This window comes from Bufo gargarizans, chromosome 7 (assembly GCF_014858855.1).
Source record: "Bufo gargarizans isolate SCDJY-AF-19 chromosome 7, ASM1485885v1, whole genome shotgun sequence".
Taxonomy (NCBI): Eukaryota; Metazoa; Chordata; class Amphibia; order Anura; family Bufonidae; genus Bufo; species Bufo gargarizans.
Genome location: NC_058086.1, coordinates 84,030,191 through 84,052,462, shown reverse-complemented (window position 1 = coordinate 84,052,462; position 22,272 = coordinate 84,030,191). Strand labels below are relative to the sequence as shown.

The 22,272-nt window shown below is 44.8% G+C and overlaps 1 protein-coding gene across 3 annotated transcripts in view; it reads right to left on the bottom strand.

Annotated features, from left to right (window-relative positions):
- LOC122943575 (putative RNA-binding protein Luc7-like 2) overlaps positions 1-22,272 on the bottom strand; it is a 98,354-nt gene that overhangs the window by 4,902 nt on the left and 71,180 nt on the right. For all 3 annotated transcript variants that reach the window (XM_044301425.1, XM_044301424.1, XM_044301426.1), the window contains 2 exons: positions 13,533-13,709; positions 5,840-5,934 (listed from right to left, as the gene is read on the bottom strand). In XM_044301425.1, the coding sequence (XP_044157360.1) occupies positions 5,840-5,934; positions 13,533-13,709 (272 nt within the window). The remainder of the gene's footprint in view (positions 1-5,839; positions 5,935-13,532; positions 13,710-22,272) is intronic.

Genomic DNA, 22,272 nt, shown 5'->3' with positions numbered 1-22,272 from the left:
AAGTGTCACACATCTGGTATCGCCGTACTCAGGAGAAGTTGGGGAATGTATTTTGGCGTGCCATTTTACATATAACCATGCTGGGTGAGAGAAATATCTTGGCAAAAGACAACTTTTCCTATTTTTTTATACAAAGTTGGCATTTGACAAAGTTATTTTTCTCACCCAGCATGGGTATATGTAAAATGACACCCCAAAACACATTCCCCAACTTCTCCAGAGTACGGCGATACCAGATGTGTGACACTTTTGCAGCCAAGGTAGGCAAAGGGGCACATATTCCAAAGTGCACCTTTCGGATTTCGCAGGCCATTTTTTACACATTTTGATTGCAAAGTACTTCTTACACATTTGGGCCCCTAAATTGCCAGGGCAGTATAACTACGCCACAAGTGACCCCATTTTGGAAAGAAGACACCCCAACGTATTCCGTGAGGGGCACGGCGAGTTCCTAGAATTTTTTATTTTTTGTCACAAGTTAGCGGAAAATGATGATTTTTCTTTTTTTTTCTTTTTTCCTTACAAAGTCTCATATTCCACTAACTTGCGACAAAAAATAAAAAATTCTAGGAACTCGCCGTGCCCCTCACGGAATACCTTGGGGTGTCTTCTTTCCAAAATGGGGTCACTTGTGGCGTAGTTATACTGCCCTGGCAATTTAGGGGCCCAAATGTGTAAGAAGTACCTTGCAATCAGATAACTTTTCCCATTTTTTTTATACAAAGTTGGCATTTGACCAAGATGTTTATCTCATCCAGCATGGGTATATGTAAAATGACACCCTAAAACACATTACTCAACTTCTCCTGAGTACGACGATACCACATGTGTGACACTTTTTTGCAGCCTAGATGCGCAAAGCGGCCCAAATTCCTTCTAGGAGGGCATTTTTAGACATTTGGATCCCAGACTTCTTCTCACACTTTCGGGCCCCTAAAAAGCCAGGGCAGTATAAATACCCCACATGTGACCCCACTCTGGAAAGAAGACACCCCAAGGTATTCAATGAGGGGCCTGGCGAGTTCCTAGAATTATATTTTTTTTTTGCATAAGTTAGCGGATATTGATTTTTTTGGAGCCTTACCAGGGGGGTGATCAATGACAGGGGGGTGATCACCCATATAGACTCCCTGATCACCCCCCTGTCACTGATCACCCCCCCTGTAAGGCTCCATTCAGACGTCCGCATGATTTTTACGGATCCATGGATACATGGATCGGATCCACAAAACACATGCGGACGTCTGAATGGAGCCTTACAGGGGGGTTATCAATGACAGGGGGTGATCAGGGTGATCACTCCCCTGTCACTGATCACCCCCCCTGTAAGGCTCCATTCAGACATCCGCATGATTTTTACGGATACATGGATCGGATCCGCAAAACACATGTGGACGTCTGAATGGAGCCTTACAGGGGGTGATCAATGACAGGGTGGTGATCAGGGAGTGTATATGGGTGATCACCCGCCTGTCATTGATCACCCCCCTGTAAGGCTCCATTCAGACGTCCGCATGTGTTTTGCGGATCCGATCCATGTATCCGTGGATCCGTAAAAATCATACGGACGTCTGAATGGAGCCTGACAGGGGGGTGATCAATGACAGGGGGGTGATCAGGGAGTTTATATGGGGTGATCATTGGTGATCAGGGGTTCATAAAGGGTTAATAAGTGATGGGGGGGGGGGGTGTAGTGTAGTGTTTGGTGCGACTTTACTGACCTACCTGTGTCCTCTGGTGGTCGATCCTAACAAAAGGGACCACCAGAGGACCAGGTAGGAGGTATATTAGACGCTGTTATGAAAACAGCGTCTAATATACCTGTTAGGGGTTAAAAAATTCGGATCTCCAGCCTGCCAGCGAGCGATCGCCACTGGCAGGCTGGAGATCCACTCGCTTACCTTCCGTTCCTGTGAGCGCGCGCGCCTGTGTGCTCGCGTTCAAAGGAAATCCCGGCCCTCGCGAGATGACGCATATATGCGTGACTCTGCGCAGGGCCGCCACCTCCGGACCGCACATCTGCGTTAGGCGGTCCGGAGGTGGTTAAAAAGTCAAACTTGTAGATTCATTACATACAGAAGATTTACATGTTTCAAACATTTATTTCTTTTAAATGTTGATTGTGGCTTACAGCTAATGAAAACCCGAAAGTCAATATCTCAAATAATTTGATTATATAAGATAAATTAAACAATGATTTTTAATTTAGAAATGTTGGCCTCCTGTAAAGTATGTACAGTATATGCACTCAATACTTGATTGGGGCTCCTTTAACCTCCTTTTGCACGAATTACTGCATCAATACAATGTGGCATGGAGGCGACCAGCCTGTGGCACTGCTGAGGTGTTATGGAAGCCCAAGTTGCTTTGATAGCGGTGTCTCAGATTCTCTATGGGGTTTAGGTAAGGTGAGCTTTCTGGCCAATCAAGCACAGTGATACCGTGGTTATTATGTGGCGGTGTGGGCAGGTGCCAAGTCCTACAAGAAAATTAAATCAGCATCTCCATAAAGCTTGCCAGCAAAGGGAGGCATGAAGTGCTCTAAAATTTCCTGGTAGACGGCTGTGCCGACTTTGGACTTGATATAACACAGTGGACCAACACCAGCAGATGACATGGCTCCCCAAACCATCACTGACTGTGATAACTCTTCCTTCAGACTCTGGGACCACGATTTCCAAATGAAATGCAAAATTTACTTTCATCTGAAAACGGGACCTTTTTCTCCTTAGCCCTGGTAAGACACTTCTGACGTTGTCTCTGGGTCAAGAGTAGCTTTACACAATGAAAGCAACATTTACGGCCCATGTCCAGGATGTGTATGGTGGCTCTTGAAGCACTGACTTCAGCCGAAGTTCACTCCCTGTGAATCTCCCCCAAATTCTTGAATGGCCTTTTCTAGACAATCCTTTCAAGGCTGCTGTCATCTCTGTTGCTTTCTTGTGCACCTTTTTCTACCTCACTTGTTCCTTCCACTCAACTTTCCATTAATATGATTGGATACAGCACACTGAACAGCCAACTCCTTTAGCAATCACCTTCTGTGGCTTACCCTCCCTTGTGGAGGGTGTCAATGACCGTCTTCTAGACAACTGTCAGTAGTCTTCCCCATGATTTTGTAGCCTACTGAAACAGACTGAGTGACCATTTAAACGCTTAGGAAACCTTTGCAGGTGTTTTGTGTTGATTAGCCAATTTGTGTCTACAATATTGAACTTTTTTAATAATATTCTAATTTTCTGAGATACTGTTTTCTCCAGAATTTTCACCATAAAGAATGCATCACACCAGAAATGAGTTATAAATGTAAGCGGGCGGGGCTATCAAATTGGCGCATATTACGCCTCATTCATCAGCCTCTTATCAGCAGAAATTGCTCAAATTGTTGCGGACAATTAAGCCAGCTTAAGCGGTGGTGTTTTGTGTAAAAATTTAAGGCATAAAGATGCGACTTTTTTTCAAAAAGTCGCATTTATGTTAAGAAATAACTCATTTTAGGAACAAGTGATAGGTACTGTAAGTATTAAAACATACTCATTTATTTTTACCTAATATAAATGAGCCAGGCATGGTTTTGTCAGTAAATTGACATTCAACAAAAAAAATAATAATAATAATAATGTCAAGATTTAACACTGGAAATGTCGCAAATATATTTCAAAAGTCGCAAATGCGGTCTGGCAGAGGTTGGCTGAAATGGCGCATTTTGGTATTAAAAAGTCGCTACTGGCATTAAAATTTTGCAAAAACCGAGAGAAATAGGCATATAATAAAGTTAATATTTTAAAAAGTCACATTTTAAAAGTTACATGCACCTTTTGATATGAGGTGAAACAAACCACCACTTTTGATTTGTAATGCTAGTATTGTAATGAGAGCCATTATTGATAAATGCCCCCCACCGCTGAATTTTGGGGTTTCATTAGCTGTAAGCTATAATCATCAACATTAAAATAAATTAATGCTTGAAATAGATCACTCTGTGTAATGAATCTATATAAGTTTCACTTTTTGAACTGAATTACTGAAAGAAAATTAACTTATTCTAATTTATTGAGATGCACCTGTAAGGTTTGTTCACAGAAAGACAACCTGTGTCTGTAATGTATGATATAAACCTGTACATTTTATATGTATAAATAGCTCCACAGCTACACAGACACAGCTATTGGAAACTAGTATACTCTGAATAGGCCTTAATAGTGAGGTGCTGTTCTTGCACACATTACTGCCAAGGCTGTAGCAATCCTGTGACCAATAACAGAATGTCATCATTTCCAGTCTGACAGCGACTGCAGTGGTGGTATGAAAGGAGTTTGGACAACGACGCTTTCGTTTTTTCCTTGCCACCTTTCAAGAGCTTTTTTTTCTAACCAAAAACATTATTTGGGTGGAATGAGAGGGGACGGGAAAACAAAAACAAAACTTTTGCCATTGCTTTTTGGATTATGTTTGTATGGCATTTGTTGTGCTGTAAAAATTACTGCATGTTTTCTTTTCTGTGGAGTAAAATAGTTTTTATTGGTACCATCATAGGTTTAATACGATTTTTTAATTTTTCTAATTTATTATTGTGTAGTCGAGGTGTCCCCAAAAAACTAACAATTCCAGCATTGTGCTTTTTTATGATGTTTACAGTGTGGAATAAATAATGTGATATTGTAATATCCTTGAGGTGCAAAAAAAGACCAATTAGGTTTATTTTTTTAAGTAATAAAATTGGATTTTTTTTATTCAATATTTTTTTCATTTTTAAAAACTTTATTAATCTGTGATCACTAGTACAATACACTGAAATCAATATTTTTGTATTGCAGTGTATTTTGCTGCTATCCTATTAAACTTTCCCAGGTCGTATTTATAAGAGTACTAACATGGCAGGCCTGGGGATCTTCACTACAGACTGGCATTTTAGGAGTTAAACGAGCAGGATAGAAGGTTTCTAATCACAGCCACATCAGCTGTATAGCACAGGACACTAATGACCATGACATCTAGAGGATTAAAGGATCATTGTACTTTCATTAAACCTTTGATGCTATGGGGAACAAGTCTATATGTCTAGAATTAGTGAATTCTCTCTCTTTGCTGCAAGGCTGAAAGCGAGACGGACTCAATAGAAAGTCTATGAGACCTCTCGCAAAGTAAGGACACTCTCTTTGTTCTAGAGTTCGGTGGGGGTCTCAGCGCTCAGACCCTGTGACATTTTAAAAATGTAATCAAAGTACAGTGACCCTTTAAGTAACAGGGCCATAAGCACCGCTCAAAGGTGTTCATTTGGACCATAAGAGTCTGCTAAAAGTGTGGCTATAAGGATGTGCTGTGGAACCTGGCACTAACAGTTAGGTCCCTTTCACACCAGCAAGTTCCACGCATTAGACTCACAGCGTGTCAGTGAGAGCACCCGTTCTAACCTCCCAGCACTGAAAAACAATGGTGTGCTTGGTTTTAATGTAACTTTATTCTTTCATGAGTTATTTACAAGTTATGTGTCACATGACCCTCTTCCTATTGAAAAAACAAAAGTTGGATTCAAAATGGCCGACTTCAAAATGGCCATGGTCACCACCCATCTTGAAAAGTTTCCCCCCTCACATATACTAATGTGCCACAAACAGGAAGTTAATATCACCTGGGAGGTCAGGACGGGTGCTCTCGCTGACATGCTGCGAGTCCAAGGCATGGAACTCGCTTGTGTGAAAGGGGCATTAGATAAAGCAGCCACCGTTATTTATATGGAGGCTCACATTAACAATCTAGTGCCACAACATACTGTAATAAATACTCTAGTTTGTGAAATTATGATAAGCTTGGTAATAATTACTTATTTCATCATTACCTTCTTTTTAATTTGTCTCGCTCTTCTCTATCTCGCTCTTCTCTGCGCTTCAATCGATCTTGATTTCGTTTCTCCTGCTTTTCTGCCACAATTCTCTATTTGAAAGAACTTAAATTACATTTCTAAATGGTTTCCGTTACACAAATCAATCTTTTAAAATAAATGGAAACGGTAAAAGTACAGTGTAATTACTGCACTTAATGAATAATGAAATAATAAAACAAATGGAAAAAAACATTCCAATATGTTGGATTCTAATTTTCCCACAAATTTTGCAACTATATCCATACAGTATCCTCAATGGATGTGAATAGCGTTTTTCATTCTGACATTCAAAATGTTCTGGAAAGAAAAAGGAGATTTTTGTATAACTTACAGTAAAATCTCTTTCTCTGGGGGACACAGGAACCGTGGGTATAGCCATGTCCTCTAGGACAGTGTTTCCCAACCAGTGTGCCTCCAGCTGTTGCAAAACTACATTTCCCAGCATGCCTGGACAGCTTTTGGCTGTGCGGGCGTGCTGGGAGTTGTAGTTTTGGAACAGCTGGAGGCACACTGGTTGGGAAACACTGCTCTAGGAGGTGTTGACACTAGATAAAGCTGTTAGCTCCTCCCCTGGCAGCTATACACCCTCAAGCATGGAGAGAGAGCTTCAGTTTGTGTACAAGCAGTAGGAGAAACAAGCCAATCAAAGAAAAAAAACATGGAACACCAACCATGCCAAAAGACACAATGGGGTTCAAACCAGCAACTGCCACAACTGTGCTCGAACAACAATACTGGGTGGGTCCTGTCTCCCCTCCCCCCCCCCCCCCCCCATGAAGAGCGAGAAAGATTTTACTGGCAAGTTATACAAAAATCTCCTTTTCTCGCCCATATTCATTGGGGGACACAGGAACCATGGGACGTCCTAAAGCAGTCCACGGGAGGGAAAAAAATAAACACCACAGACCCATGGAAGCAAGCGTCCCTGCAGGCATCTAAGAAACTGCCACCTGCAAAACCATGCGGCCCAAGGCAGCGTCCACCGATGCATAAGTATGCACATGGTAAAATTTTGTGAGTGTGTGTAAGCAGGACCAAGTAGCCGCCTTACACAACTGTGCAGCCGAAGAGCGATTCCTCCGAGCCCAAGATGCGCCCACCGCTCTGGTGGAGTGAGCCGTGACAACTAAGGGCGGAACCCTGCCCCGGGCGCGGTATGCTTCAGCAATTGCACACCGAATCCAACATGCGATTGCCACCTTGGAGGCAGCCAATCCATTGCGAGGACCCTCTGAAATGACAAAAAGGGAGCCTGTATGGTGGAAGGGACCAGAGGCTGCAAAATAGATCTTCAGAGCTCTGACAACGTCCAAATGGCTTAACTCCTTTTCCTTAGAGTGTGAAGGAAATGGACACAGTGAGGGAAGGACAATTTCCTCGCTAATATGCAAGTCAGAGGCCACCTTCACAAGAAAAGAAGGGACAGGCCGGAGAACCACTTTGTCCCTATGAATAACCAGCAAGGGTTCTCTGCAAGAGAGCGCCGCCAACTCGGACACCCGTCTGATGGAAGTGATGGCGACCAGAATAAATACCTTCCAGGACAGGAGTCAGAGAAATCTCCCGCAAGGCCTCAAGGGGAAAGCCTGGAGTGCCGAGAGGACTAAATTCAGATCCCAAGGCGGTAAAGGAGGATGTACGGAGGAACTGTATGTGCCACTACCTGAAGAAACATCCTTACAGGCCCCAGGGGGGCCAGAGGGCGCTGGAAAAGGATAGAAAGCGCCGACACCTGACCTTTCAAAGAACTAAGGGCTAGACCAAGGTCCAACCCTGAAGAAAGGAAAGGACGATAGGGAGAGGATGTTCCGGCTTTCACAGAAACCCTGGAAGGACCTTCAGGTTCTATAATAGATCCTGGACGATGCAGGCTTCCTGGCCTGAATCATAGTGCGGATGACATCCGGCAAAAAAAAAACTCTTTGCGTCAGAATAGCGGTTTTAATGGTCACCCCGTCAAACGAAGAGACCTTAAATGCTGATGGAAGCCCAGTCCCTGTGAAAGAAGGTAGTCTCTGAGAGGTAGTGACCAAAGGACATCTCCTAGAAGGAAAACATGGTCGGTGTACCACGACGGGGCCAATTCGGGGCGACGAGGATCGTTGGAATGCCCTCCATCCTGATTTTCCGTAGAACCCTGGTAGGAGGGGGAAAAGACGTAAAGGAGGGAGAACCCTGCCAAGGGGAGATCAGGGCTTCCATGCCGCAAGCTTCCGGATCCCTGCTCGGGAGAGGAAGGTGGGAAGTTTCCGATTGAGCCTTGAGGCCATCAATTCCACGTCCTGGTGACCCCAACGCAGCCAGATCGCCTCGAACACCTCCGGGTGCAGGGACCACTTGCTCGGATCTATCGTCGTACTGCTGAGGAAGTTCGCAGTCCAGTTCTCCACACCCGGGATGTAGATTGCTGAAATTGCCGGTACATGGGTCTCCGTCACCACAAGATCTTGACAGATTCCTGCATTACCGCAGAGCTGCGCGTTCCCCCTTGGCGGTTGATGTCCAGAGTATGTAATGGCTACGCCAGGTTCCACGTACCGTAGAAGCTGCGGTTTTCCCCGCCACGCAAAACTGGGGGGGAGGCTTGAGGATATCCAGTAGAAGCCATGGTACCATACTGACCCAGGGAAGTACAGCTAATCTTAAACACTCCACCTGGCAAGGGTGTTGAACAGGAACAAGCGCCAAGCCAGCGTCAGGGTAGAACCCCAACTTGATGAGGGCTGCCCCACTGCAGCAACCACGAACGCTAGGACTAGCGTAATATCTGCACCTGCAGAGGAGAACACGTTGTAGCTAAACCAGAGTGCCAGCATAACCACTTTCCACATCAGGAATGGTGGACAAAGAATATAGAGTCAGTGCAACACTCGACTCCTGGAACGTAAACACAATATTATGCGCCATGGTGTACGTACTACATACTGTTGAGGACACATACTGGACCAGCGAAGGACCTTGGAGATGGGGGACACTAGGACACAAGTGTTGCTAGGTAACCCCCTGAGAGGAGAGAGGTTGTCATATTCATGCCCCAAACCAGCACCGAAGAAAAAGATACAATGTGGAAACAGCCACAGTATCCACTGGCGGCACCCATATACCACTAGATTAGGAGTACAGGCCACCAGAGTGTATGGATACTCGCTACACCCAACTTGTAGAAGAAGGTAAGGCATCTAGAGCCATGGCGTAGTTGAAGTGCAGCATCCAAGATGTGTACTCATTCCCCACATTAGAGGCTCACTAGTAGAAGGGGGCAATGTTACCGGAAGCATAGTGATGGCCATGCGACTGATGAAAAAGCACCCTGTGGTAGGGCAAAACTCTGCTGAAGGAAGGGGTAGTGCGACAGTCAGAACAGAGTCCAAAGGTAGTGTAATTATACCACCAATGGAAGGGGGTAATGCCTACAGCAAGCACTGCACCCAGTGGTAGTGGAGAACTCAACCATGAAGGATGGTAATGCATTAATGCCTACAGCAGGAGTTACCCCTTTACGTAGGTGGAGTAATGGCAATGCATTCGGTAAACACTGGAACCGTTGATAATGTCATAACGCCACCTATGGAAGAGGCTAATGCATACGGTAAGTACTGTCCCCAGTGGAAAGCAATTCCGCTGGAGGGAGGTAATGGCTAAGGCAAGTATTGCATCCAGTAGCAGTGCAAATACTCCCCCTAATCAACTCTATATGATACACAGGGTATATAGAACTCCAATCTTCTTATGGAAGATGGGATATAGATCTGACTCCAAGTGCCCGAAATGTGGGGAAGAAGGGGCCAGATTGCTCCATATGCTGTGGAATTGCAGTGCGCTACAGGGCTATTGGACAGATACAGTCCTGATCAAAAGTTTAAGACCACTTGAAAAAAGACAAAAAAAAATAAAAAATACATTTAGCATGGCTGGAACCTTGTTAAGATCCAAGTACAGCTTCAACATGCAACAAGAAGAAATGGGAGTGAGACAAAACATTTTTCGGGCATTCAATTTAATGAAAACAACGAATAAACTGAAACAGGCTGTTTTTCAGCTGATCAAAAGTTTAGGACCACACCTCCAAAAAAGACCTAAACCCCCTCAAAACAGAAATCTAACTTACAGACATGAACTCCGTAATGAGTAGCTTCGCCGTTATTGTTTATCACTTCCAAAATTCGTTTCAGCATACTTGATGCAAGCGTTTCCATGAGGTGAGTGGGAACATTTCTCCAAGTGGTGAAGACGGCTGCACGAAGGCCATCTACTGTCTGGAACTGTTGTCCATTTTTGTAAACTTCCCTTGCCATCCATCCCCAAAAGTTTCTCATATTGGATTTAGATCAGGGGAACACGCAGGATGGGCCAAATAAATGATGCTATTCTCCTGGAAGAAGTCCCTTGTCCTGCGGGCATTGTGTAATGTAGCGTTGTCCTGTTGAAAAACCCAGTCGTTACCACACAGACGAGGGCCCTCAGTCATGAGGAATGCTCTCTGCAACATCTGGACACAGCCAGCGGCTGTTTTACGCCCCTGCACTTCCTGAAGCTCCACTGAAGGAAAAAGCACTCCAGACCATTATGGCGTGTAGAAAACATCTCAGGTGGGATCTGCTTGTCATGCCAGTAATGTTGGAAACCATCAGGACCATCAAGGTTAAAAAAAAATTTCATCAGAGAATAAAACTTTCTTCCGCCTTTGAATGTCCCATGTTTGGTGCTCTCTTACAAAGTCCAAACGAGCAGTTCAAGGAGATGAGGTCTTTGAAGACTTTTTGTTTTTGAAGCCCTTCAGTCTCAGATGCCATCTGATGCTTATGTGGCTGCAGTCAGCACCAGTAAGGGCCTTAATTTGGGTCGAGGATCGTCCAGTGTCTTGACGGAGAGCCAATTGGATCCTCCGGCTCAGTGCTGATTACATTTTTTTGGGTCTTCCACTTTACTTGTTTGTTCCATAACCCTCAGGACCATTTAAGAAATTCCAAATGACTGTCTTACTGCGTTCCACCTCAGCAGCGATGGCGCGCTGTGAGAGACCCTGCTTATGCAGTTCAACAACCCGACCACGTTCAAAAAGGGAGAATTTTTTTGCCTTTGCCATCACAACATGTGACTACCTGACAGAAAATGACAATGAATCCACATCTTTGCACAGATTTGGCCTGTGGCATGTGGTCCTAAACTTTTGATCAGCTGAAAAACAGCCTGTTTCAGTTTAATCATTAATTTTCAATTAATTGAATGCTCAAAAAATGTGTTGTCTCACTCTCATTTCTTCTTGTTGCATGTTAAAGCTCTACTTGGATCCTTGTTAAGATCCAACAATGTAAAATATGATTTTTTGCCATTTTTCAAGTGGTCTTAAACTTTTGATCAGGACTATATAATCAATTTACCAAAATGTATAGTGCTAATTATAAACTGGATCCTAGGTTTTGCTTGCTTGGTATGTTAGATTCGGATAACTTGCCACCAAATGTTACAATCGGAATCAACAGAATCTTATATCAGACATGCAAAACCCTAGCTGCTAAATGGATACAGCCGCTTCCCCCAAGCATATCGGAATTCATTACCAGAATGAATACTTTGATACCGTTTGGGGTCCACCTAACGAAGGGGGTAATGCATACCCGGGAATAACGGTGCGTCTGAGCGTGACCCTAGGGAGGAAGGGTTTGGGTGCGGAGGTGACCGAGGAGGAATATATCCTGCTCTGACCCTGCAATTCTACCTCTCAAGAACTAGCCCATGGCAGTTGGAGGCTGCGCCGGTGGGATTTATCAACCAAACTACTCGGGGTGGAATGGGAATTTCTACAGGTTCACTCACCGGATTGTGCAGGCGGTGCTACATCAACCAAACTACTCCGGAGGGTGGATTGGGAAGGCACAGAGATCCACCATTAGATTGCGCAGGTGGTGCTTATCAATCAAACGACCCGGAGGGTGATTGGGAAGGTCGGGATGTTCCCCATTGGATCACGCAGGCAGCGCTTTATCAACCAACGACCCCGAAGGGTGATTGGGGGGGTTTGGATGTCCACCATTGGATTGCGCAGGCAGCGCTTGGCAACCAAACGGCCCCGGAGGGTGAATGGAAAGGTCCAGAGATCCACCATTGGATTGCGCAGCCAGGAGGGTGGATTGGGAAACTGAAGGGTCCTCCTCTGTCCGTGATAGGACACGGGCCCAGTCTGACTCAGACAGGGCGGTCCTGCGGACTGAGGGGGAGGACCCGAATAGACTTTTTATTTTTATAAATAAAAAAAACTGGGATGCCCAGGCTCAATTGGACAAGAAGCAGAGGAGTTAAATTCCTCAACATTAAAGCCCTGCAGATAGAAAACCATATAATCCTGTGCCAGCCTCAAGAGATGGCTGACCAGGAAGGGTTAACTGCCTGAGGGCCAAGGGCGGGGCCCTGTGAGCTACTGGGGGAGAGGAAAGCAAGGCGGGAAGAATTTGTGCCAGATCACCCCCCTCCCCAAGGATGAAAGTGGCGGGCTAGTAGGCCGCAAAGCCGGGGCCTAAAGTTATGAGACACGGCCAACTAGAATGTACTGCCGAAGCACAGAGGTCTGCGGGGACACAACGCTGCATGATCGCGGCTGGCCGAGAGGGCAGCATGCTCACCTGACACCAGCGCATTACTGTAGTGGCAGAGAAATGCACCCGCTTGCGCACACTGGTCGGGGGAGAACGTTGCGCGGGATGGAGTGAAGGTGGGGCCCAAATTTATTGGTGCCGGGACCCAGTGCTGGCGTTTAGCCATCTGGAGCGGCGCGCTGGCCTCCCTGCATTCGGACCACAGCGGTGCGCACGGTCGACCACTGTGTCTAATAGTGCCTGCGGGAGACATGGCCATCAACCCCCTATGTGCCCGTGTATCGTCAGCACAGAGGGGGAGGGAAGGGAATGCCAACAGAGGAAACTGGGCTAGAATAAATTAAGCTTGGCCAAATAGGAAGGGAAGGAGGGATAGGAGTTAAACATACTCACCTAGTCCCGTGTACTCCCCTTATCTTCCCCCTCTTCACTTCACCCTCCCTGAGTGGGCCCATAAAAGGTCACCTCCTCAGCAGCTGGCACCGGAGTGGCAGGAGTCTGGTATGGCGGGAAGGTCTTCTCTTTGTCAGACTTAGGTGACCCCTTGGTTGGCGGGATGCAGGGGAGCTGAGCTGCCCTGTTCCACCTAGTCTTCTTGTGGGAGAGGAGGCAGTGGGGGGGACCGGCACTGCCTAAAAAGAAGAAGAGAAAACAAAATAAACTAAAATAAAAAATCTTCAGGAGCTACCCTGCATAGGGAGGTCTTGCCTCCTATTGACACTAGAAAAAAAACTGAAGCTCTCTCTCCAGGCTGGAGGAGGTATAGCTGCCAGGGGAGGAGCTAACAGCTTTATCTAGTGTCAACGCCTCCTAGAGGACATAGCTATATCCATGGTCTCTGTGTCCCCCAATGAATACGGGCGAGAAAACTTGTGTGAATAATGACAGTGTTCATTTAATGTAACCCATGAGTAAATATGCTTGCAAATCTGCGGCAGAAATCGTAGTTTTCTCTGAACGTGTGTGGTGGATTCCTGACTGTGTGAATATGGCCTTGGTTTATAAAAAAAAAAAAAAAAAAAAGTGGAAAGTTTGTACACAGAAAATAAAAGTACCTTTAACTCATCTAATTTCTCACGTATTTCAATGAAGCCCAAGTGCAACTTGCCACCAAAGTGGTCAGCCAATCTTCTGTCGTTATCATGCAGTCCCAGATAGGCAGAACATACTTCACATACTCTCAGCTTTTGCTGCTGAAAGCTTGAGGCTGGCATAGAACTGCGATAGATTTCCTGTTAGTAAAATAAGATTTTAACACTTCAGATCACTGCAGTATATATTCTTATATAAAATCTATCCATATACAAATTTCACTGCACTATAATGAGGCTACTATCACATTTGCGCTTTTGCCTGTTCCAGCTAGGATCAGCAAAAACGCTCCTGTTACTAATACAACCATCTGCGCCCGTTATAAACGGATCCGGTTGTATTATCTTTAAAATAGCCAAGACGAATCCGTCTGAAAGTCAATGGAGGACAGATCAGTTTTCTATTATGTCCGAGAAAACAGTCATGGGATGCTTGCTGCGGTTTGCTCTCTGGTATGGGAACGCAACCAAACGGAATGGCATGCAGTTTGGAGCATTCCGTCCAGTTTTGTCCCCATTGACAATGAATTGGGACAAATCTGAAGAGTTTTTCTCCAGTATTGAGATCCTCTGCCAGTTGCCAATACCTGAAAAGTTAAAGACAAGTGTGAAAGTAGCTTTAGTTTGTGTCTGCTTTGATTTAATTAGAATCTACAGTGGTATTTAAAGGGTACCTCCAATTATAAACCACTTTCCATAAATCAAAAGTGCAAGAAAATAAGAAACTTTGTAAGAAGGTACCTGAGATCATTGTGGATGGAAGGTATGTGTCACCGAGGTTCCTGGCCTCGGTGAAGTAAGAGCCGGTATTTTGTGTATCAGCAGAAGCTATTGCTAATTGACACCGTGAGAGTTAGCATGGCTGTCATAGCTGATCCAGGAGTAGTCAAAGTGCTGGGTGGGTGACTACTCCCCAAGTTCCAGGCCGGGTTTTGCCAGGCATAAAACCAGCCAGCACTGCCAGGTGTGTGGATTTGCCTCCCTCTGACAGTGGTGCTCAGAAGTCTGTGTGCTGTGAACTGAGGGCTGTGCTGGGATTTGAGGTTTGAGCTGGGCTGGAGGACTCAGGCCCCTCTAAAAGGTGAACAGGCCGCCTATAGATTTGATGAGGTTGAACTGCTAACAGGGTGTGAATTAACACCCAGGAGAAAAAGGGACTTATTATTTATGGATTTTCCTTGTGTGTGAACAAACACCAAGCCACCCACGTTTTGTGATACACCTTATCTGCATTTGGTTATACACCAATGTGGGATTAAACACCGCTGTTTGATTCAAGAACTGTGTACTTTGCCTCTATAATGCATCCGCTAGTCATAACTACCAGAGCGAATCCCCACATTATATAGCTATATAAAATCCTTCTCTCTACTTATCAGGCTCCTTCATCTCCTTAAAGGGCATCTGTCAGCAGATTTGTACCTATAAAACTGGCTGACCTGTTACATGTGCGCTTAGCAGCTGACAGCATCCGTGTTGGGCCCATGTTCATATATATTTTTCATATATGCAAATGAGCCTCAAGGAGTAATAGGGGCATTGCAGTTACACCTAGAGGCTTTGCTCTCTCTCGCAACTACCGCACATTCTCCACAGGGCCAAGTTTGATGACATTTACACTAGGTGTAACGGCAACGCCCCGTTACTCCTAGAGGGTCATTTACATATATGAAGACATTTTTCTCAGAAATGCGGGCACATATGAACAGGAGACAAACACATGCCTTCAGCTGCTAAGCACACATACAACAGGTCAGCCAGTTTCATAGGCAAAAATCTGCTCACAGATGCCCCTTAAAGAAAACAGTGCCAGAAAAACATTTAACTCTTAATCAGACTGACCGGATCCCACAAATTTGCTTTATGGGCAGGAAGCAGGTTTATCTATTTATTCCTATGAGTCTCAATGTCAGTCTCATAGGAATCAAGAAAAAAAAATGACTTTATGTCCACACAGAACATGCTGTAAGATCAAGCGAGTCTCACGGGTCACATGATCTAACTGCCAAAAATCGTGGTCTATAGCTGTCCCTATTAGAGTTGTTGCGATACCAAATTTTTGATACGATTTTGATACCATAAAAAAAGTATTGAGATACTCGATACCATTCCATACCACGCAAAAAAATAAACAAAAAAAAGCCACATGCATTTTTCTGTTTCAGCGTTCACCGCATAGATTTTTTAAAAATATTTTTATAGTTTGGACTTTTTTGACGTGGTGACATAAAATATATAAATCAATAAATATATGTGAAATTAGGAAAGGGGGTGATTTATACTTAATATTTTGTTGCTTTTTTTTTTTTTTTTACACACCTTTTATTTAATAACCACTAATATTTAACTAAGTCCGGACCCAGGAAAAGTCCTATCATTGGTGGCGCAGTGCACCCATCCCTCTCCCCGTTCATTGGTGGCAGCAGCGGCACAGGGGAGAGGGAGACACTGCTTCCTTCTCCCCTGTGCTGCTGAGAGAACATGAGCGCGCTGACAGCTCATGTTCGGAGATACTAGACTGCGCAGCCCAGTATTGAAAAAGTCAGAATTAATCTTACCGGTAATAATGTTTCCAGGAGTCCGATATGACAGCACTACATGGAGGTAGTCTCCCCCGCCCACTATTGGGACAGGAAACAGAGAGAGGTTAAAAGCTTCCCCCCCCCAACCCACCCACCTTCACCAGTCTTTTATAGATTATCACACAATAATGGGTATCATAATACAAAAGAAAAAAATACTCTATAAACATTAGGGAGGAAACTACCAGTGCGGTCATGTCGGACTCCTGGAAACATCATTACCGGTAAGACTAATTCTTACTTTCCAGGACGTCCTCCATGACCGCACTACATGGAGTAGGAATACCAAATTAATCCAATAACTAGGGAGGGACCGCAGCCTGAAGAACTTTATGTCCAAATGACTGGTCATTATTCCCTGACATTTAATCTGTAATGCTTACAAAAAGTTTGGGAACTTACCCAGGTGGCTGCCTTACATATCTGGTCAATAGAAACATTTGCATGTTCGGCCCATGAAGCAGAGACTGCTCTCGTTGAATGAGCCTTAACGTCTTGAGGACAGGGAAGCCCCTGGCCCTGATGGGCCTCTTTAATGACTATTTTAATCCATCTTGCTAATGTCGCTTTAGAAGCTTTCTTGCCTTTATTGCGGCCTGAAAATTGAATAAACAGATTTGAGTCCAATCTGAAAGTACTGGTAACGTCTAGGTAGGAAAGTAGAGAACGTCTAACGTCCAGAAGATGGAACTTCTTCTCCCTTTCGGATCTGTGTAGAAGGTTGGTAGTACTATTTCCTGGTTACGGTGAAAGGAAGAAACCAGCTCAGGTATAAAAGGATGGGTCTAGCCTTAGTATGACTATCCTCACAAATTTTAAGGTATGGCTCACGGATGGTAAGGGCTTGGATTTCTCCTAGTCTACGAGTTGATGCGATAGCTACTAGAAACATCATTTTCAAGGTTAAGTTTCTTAAGCTGCTTTCATGTAAGGGTTCAAAGGGTGGTTTTGTTAAGGCATTAAGAACTAGCGACAGATCCCAAGGTGGAACCGGGGACCTTAGTGTTGGTCTAATCCGCGTGGTTGCCTTTAAAAACCTGTTTACCCATCGATTTTCTGAAAAGGAGTAATTTAGGAACCAGCTTAAGGCTGCAGTCTGAACCTTAAGGGTACTGGGTTTAAGACCCATGTTGAACCCTTCCTGGAGGAAATCAAGAATATCTCCCAGACTCAGGAGTAGAGGATTCTTCTTCTCTCAGTGCCATCCAGGAGCAGAATTTTTTCCAGATTTTATTATAAATTGCAGATGTCACCTGTTTATGGCCTCTCTGAATGGTGGATATTACTTCATCTGAGAATCCCTGTAATTTTAACAAGTCCCTTTCAGAAGCCACGCTGTTAATTTCAGCTTGGTTACTTCCGGATTCCAGATTGGACCCCGATTCAACAGGTCTGGCCCGAGAGGGAGAGGGATTGGTTTTTCTTGACTTAGTGAGGACAGAACCGGGAACCAGGCTCGTTTTGGCCAAAAAAGAGCTATGAAGATCACTCTGGATGATTCCCTGCTGATGTTCCTCAGGGCTATTGAAATCAGGGGGAAAGGAGGAAACGCATAAGCTAGCTTCATGTTCCAGGGCTGGGATAAAGAGTCTACTGCTGTAGGATGATCGGCTGGATTTCGGGAGAAGGAGGTTGTTTGTGCATTCTCCCTTGATGCAAAGAGATCGATCTCTGGGTATCCCCATGTTGATGTCAGTTCTAGAAAACACCTGTATGTTCAGAGTCCATTCGTTTGGATCTATAAAGTGTCTGCTGAGGAAATCTGCCAACTGGTTTCTTGAACCCTGTAGGTGTACCGCTGAGATTGACAGCACATTCTCCTCTGCCCAGGAAAAAAAATTGTTTGTCAGATTCTGCAGAAGAGGATATTTTGTTCCCCCTTGATGTTTGAGGAAAGAGACCGCTGTCATATTGTCTGATAGGATTCTTATGTTCTGTCCGCTCAGAAGATCTTGACTCTGTCTGAGCGTCTCCCAAACGGCCTGAAGCTCTCTGAAATTTGAAGATAATTTTTTTATGGTCTGGTTCCAGGTTCCAGGTTCCCTGGAAGTAGTAGATTCCAACCTTTGCACCACAACCTTGTTGGCTGGCATCTGTTGTCACTACAACATATGGGCTTAGATTCCAGGAGACTCCTTTTGATAGGTTGTCTGATATCTGCCACCAATCCAGAGATTTTCGAGCATTTTCTTTTATAGTGAAGTTCCGGTCTATGGATCGATGGTCTCCATCCCAGACAGTTAGGATCATTTTCTGTAGGACTCTGTGTGATGTTGACTCCACGGTAACGTGAATATACAAGATGTCATTAGGCCCAGAATGCTCATGGCGTCTCTGATGGTGCACACTGATTTCTTCTGAAACGCTTTCAATCTTTTGACAAGGTTTTGTTGTTTTTGAACTGGAAGGAAAGACCTCTGTAGGTTTGAATCTAGCATCGTTCCAAGGAAAATTTTTCTGGTTTCTGGTACTAGGTCCGATTTTTCCCAATTTATGATCCAGCCGAGATCCTGTAAGAGGGATATTGTCGTCTGTGTTTGCTCCGTTAGTACTATGGCGGAATCTGCGGTTAGGAGAAGATCGTCTAAATAAGGTACAATCTTTATTCCCTTCAGTCTGAGCAAGGCCACTATCTCTATTACCAGCTTTGTAAACACCCGAGGGGCAGTTGATATCCCAAAGGGCAGGCACTGGAACTGATAATGGCTTACTTTCCCCGCTTCCCTTACTGCGAATCTTAGGAATTTTTGGTGGTCCGGATGTATTGGTACATGGTAGTAAGCATCCTTTAAGTCCAAGGTGCACATTACCGCTCCCTGAGAGATGAGGGGTGTAGTTGATCTTATTGATTCCATCATGAAGCGGCGATACTTTATGAAGACGTTTAGGGGTTTTAGGTTGATTATAGTTCTGAATGAACCACCTGGCTTTTTGACCAGGAATAACCTTGAATAGTAGCCCCTGTTCTCCTGATCTTCAGGGACACGAGTCACTGTGCCTAGATTCCTTAATTTCACGACGTCTTTTAAGAGATTTTCCTGTGATGTACCTTCTCCGTACCCTGTCAGCACAAATTTTTGTTGTGGAGCCGATATAAATTCTATCTTGTATACCTCTTGAATAATTTGGAGCACATAAGGGTTTTGAGTTATTTGGCTCCTTGCTGGCAGAAAGGATCTTAATCTCCCCCCGACTGGCCGTCGTTGTTTGTCTTGGGAAATGTTGGGGTTAAGCAGAAATCCTCTGCCCTCACCCCCTTTAGGATAGGACTATTCCCCCCCCCCCCCCCCCCCGACTTTCCCTCATCTTTATAATTTTTTTTTTTTTTTGGCTGAATTTTTTTTTTTACAAAAAAAAAAATGTGTCTTCCTAGTTTTTGTTTCTGGAAACCATACTTTTTTTTATCTGAGGCTTTCTCAAGAATTTTATCCAGGCTAGGGCCAAACACATGATCCTGAAAATGGAATTGCACACAATTTATTCTTTGAGGTAAGATCACCAGACCAGTTCTTTAACCACAGAGCTCTCCTTGCGGTGTTTAGAAGGGCCCCACTTTTAGCTGCGAACCTGACTGACTCAGCCGAGGCATCCGCTGTAAAGGCAGTCACCATCTTTAGGAGCGGGATAGTCTCCAAGATGTCCTCCCTGGGAGTTCCCATTGATAAATGATTCTCCAGCTGAGATAACCACATTAGTAAGGATCTAGCCACTGATGTAGCTGCAACGTTAGTTGAAATTAAGGCCGCAGAAGCCTCCCAAGACTTTCTCAGGAGACCATCAGCCTTGCGGTCCATGTGGTCCTTCAGCTGGGAGGAGTCCTCAAATGGGATCGCTGTTTTTTTAGCTACCCTGGCGACTGGGCCGTCTATTTTGGGGATTTCTTCCCATAGTTTAATGTCCTCTTTGTCAAAGGATAAGAGACTTTTGAATTCTCTAGGAATAAACAGCCTTTTCTCTACATCTTCCCACTCATCCAGGATCATTTGTTTTAAGCTAGAATTCTTTTTTGTAATCAGGCCAGCAAACATTTCCTCCTGAATGGATCTCTTTGTCGGTTCGTCCGAGATATCCATAGTCTGCCTAACTGCAGTCAGGAGGGAATCCATGTCCTCAGTTGAGAAAAGGTATTTGCGTTTCTCCTCGTGGGATGAGGAAGACAAAGACTCATCTTCTTCCGAATATTCCACCTCTATAACCTCTGGGTCTGATTCTAAGGTTTCTCTAGGTCTTTTTACCCCGGTGGTTTGCTCAGCCACCTTAGGCGTTATCAAGGAGGAAACTGACGCTTTAACTTCTTCTTTAATGATGGCTCTAAGGTCTGTTAATAGGGACGACTGTTCCTCTTTCATCATTTTATTAATACATTCCGCACAAAGCTTCTTTGTATATCAATCCTGAAGCCTTTTGCTGCAGATAGCGCATCTTTTAGGCTTCTTTTTACTCTCCACCTTGAGGGTAGGATCTCTTTCTCCCTAAGAGACATGACGATAGGTTTAGCAAAGCATTATAGCCTGCTTTTTCTATCATTATTCCTTCCCATGTAGTGCTGGGTTACTCACATGTCCCTGGGCAGGAGGGTCTGGGGACTGCTCTCTCATGCCGGATGAATCCATAACTGAGGGACTCACACTTAGCCCAACCAGAATTTAAATGCCACTGGCACTTACCCCTCCTGACATGGATGCTCCTCCCATTTCACCTTCTGGTCACTTTCAGGGATTCCGGATCGGACACGAGGCCAGAACGCTAGCCTCCAGCGTCCCTCGCCGTGGGGATTGATCGCAGGGCGCCGCCATACTGGATACGGTGTCGAAGGTTACACGCATGCGCACTCCTTCCCCGGCGCCTCTACATCACTTCCGGTCTTCTGCACTGAGCCGGAAGTGAGAGAAGACACTCCGGCTCCCGCGCGGTCTCCCCTGGAGGAAGCATCATGCAGCCCAGAGCCCCACCGGGGTTGCAGCTACGGTTCCCCAGCTCTTTGTTTCCAGCAGTGAGCCGCATGACCCACAGGTACTGGAGGGGCTGGGAGGCTAAGGGACCCCAGCTTAAAGGTTTTAGCCCGGCGCAACAGAAAATAAAAAATTTAAGGTCCAAAAGAGAGACCCTCTGTCTGCCCCTTCCATTATTGGGACCGGAAAAAACACTGGTGAAGGGGGAGCTTTTAACCTCTGTTTCCTGTCCCAATAGTGGGCGGGGCAGACAACCTCCATGTAGTACTGTCATAGAGGACGACCTGGAAAATAGAAATCCTGGTATCGCATCAATACCGGGACAAAAGTATTGAAATTTCGATACCCGCAACAACCCTAGTCCCTATATACTCTGCATTAACAATAGTGAGCGCTTACTGGCTGCTGTCAGCGCTGATCAGTGTGACAATAGCAGGGAAGTTTAGGGAACACTGTACATGAGGGAGAAGTGAAGACGGATATGCCTTAGCAATGCTCAGTCATTTAGAGAACGCTGCTAAGGGACATTTCAGGGCAAGTTTTCTCCTATAAATGTACAACTTCACCAAATAAAGTATATTAGAAAAATCTTCCCCATCGCTGTTTCTACACATTAGGGAAAAAATAAATGGATGTTACACTTGAAAAGCAGTCTCCTCTCTGGAGACAGATTTAATCTTCACTAAGAGATTTGTCTACCTGCTACCCATAGAAGGCTATGCAGAGAGGAGGGAGCAGCTACAGAGAGAGACAGATGCAGAGAGAAGCTGCTGCACGCTTTAGTAAATTTCCTCTCACATCGATACTGGCATTACAGCTACTTACTGCTGTATAATGACCTCCATGCTTCTGCTGTTTCTGGGAGAGACAATCAAGCTCTCTCCTAAGAGTCTGCTGTCTATAGGACGTCAATGCAGCACATCTCCCCCGCTCTGTAACCCGATGTCGCGTTAAAATTTGAAAGCAGCCTCCTCGCTGGAGGAAACTTTAAACAGTAAATGCAGGATGCGTAGGAGAAGGTGGCATTTTTCTATAAGATATATTATGGCACTTCACTTGCATAATTTATTTATGGAAAGTTGTTTCTAATTGAAGGTATACTTTAAAGTGGTTGGCCAGGATTAGAAAAACTTTCCAGAAACTGCACCACATCTGTCCCTGTGTTGTGTC